This window comes from Nanorana parkeri, unplaced genomic scaffold (assembly GCF_000935625.1).
Source record: "Nanorana parkeri isolate BGI_ZX_2015 unplaced genomic scaffold, ASM93562v1 scaffold4077, whole genome shotgun sequence".
Classification (NCBI taxonomy): Eukaryota; Metazoa; Chordata; class Amphibia; order Anura; family Dicroglossidae; genus Nanorana; species Nanorana parkeri.
In genome coordinates, this window is record NW_017310344.1 from 1 (window position 1) to 1,009 (window position 1,009).

Consider the following 1,009-nt stretch of genomic DNA (forward strand, 5'->3'; position numbering starts at 1 on the left):
TTAGTGACATTAGTGGTCAATGTGTCACGGTGACTACTGATGGATAACGTCTCCCAGCCGGGACGACACGGGACCTGGAACTAATGAGGGTCCTTCTACTACCACGGTGATTGGCTGCTGTACTGTCCATACACTACATTGCCTCTCATTGGCTGTCCCACAACATAGCAGAGTCAGACTCCGCCCCCCGGGGGGGTACAGGCAACCAGATAATTGCCGAATATAATCCAGGCAGGCCGAGTACAGCCCCGGCTACCACTTAGGCCGGGTTCACACCGGGACATATTACATATCAGGAGCTTCTTTGGGGTGTTTTTGCGGCGCGTATACATTGGGATACAGCCAAGTAGCCCTCGGAAACGCGTGTTTGTCGCACGTTTTTTTACCGCGACTCGCGACAAACGCGCGTATTCGATACGCCTAGGTGTGAACCCGGCCTAAATGTCTAGTAGCCACATCACAGGTCATGGGGGCCACATATATAACAGGTTCTAATTATAATCTGCGTATGTTTGGGCGCCCCTCCACGGAGATATACATGCGATGCGACGGAGGATCAATGCTTGGAGGTATGTTATGGTCCATGACGGAGTAAGTGTGAAAACTGCGCCATATTTACATATACCATAGCGTGTACTGTATGTGCATTGCGTGTGCGTTGTGTCCTCATTGTTTGTGTGTGGAGTTGAACTGTCTCATTCTTTCCTCCATTGCAGATTGAAGTAGTGAATACATTCAAGAGCGGAGCTTCCTTTCAGGGGGCTCTGCGGAGACAATCCTCCACCGCCAGCCAGAACCAGGACGTAACGCATGTTTCTAGTCCTAGTCACGTGTCGCTAAGCAATGCTCTTTCCTCTCCTACCAGTGCGTCAGCTGCAGCCGCAGGGCGTGAGTGTCTTCTTACTGCGTCACATCCACAGAAATGCCAACTCTGGACCCCGTTCCTTCTCTGCCAGGACGCCAGCACAGATCATGGAAACATGTCATACATGCGTGTGGCCCTGCTGGC

At 51.8% G+C, this 1,009-nt stretch overlaps 1 protein-coding gene across 1 annotated transcript in view; it reads left to right on the plus strand.

The window, feature by feature from the left end:
* Positions 1–701: 701 nt before the first annotated feature.
* LOC108803714 (plasma membrane calcium-transporting ATPase 1-like) overlaps positions 702–1,009 on the plus strand; it is an 8,753-nt gene continuing 8,445 nt past the window's right edge. The window contains exon 1 of the mRNA XM_018575535.1: positions 702–888. Within this exon, the coding sequence (XP_018431037.1) occupies positions 844–888 (45 nt within the window). The 5' untranslated portion in view covers positions 702–843. The remainder of the gene's footprint in view (positions 889–1,009) is intronic.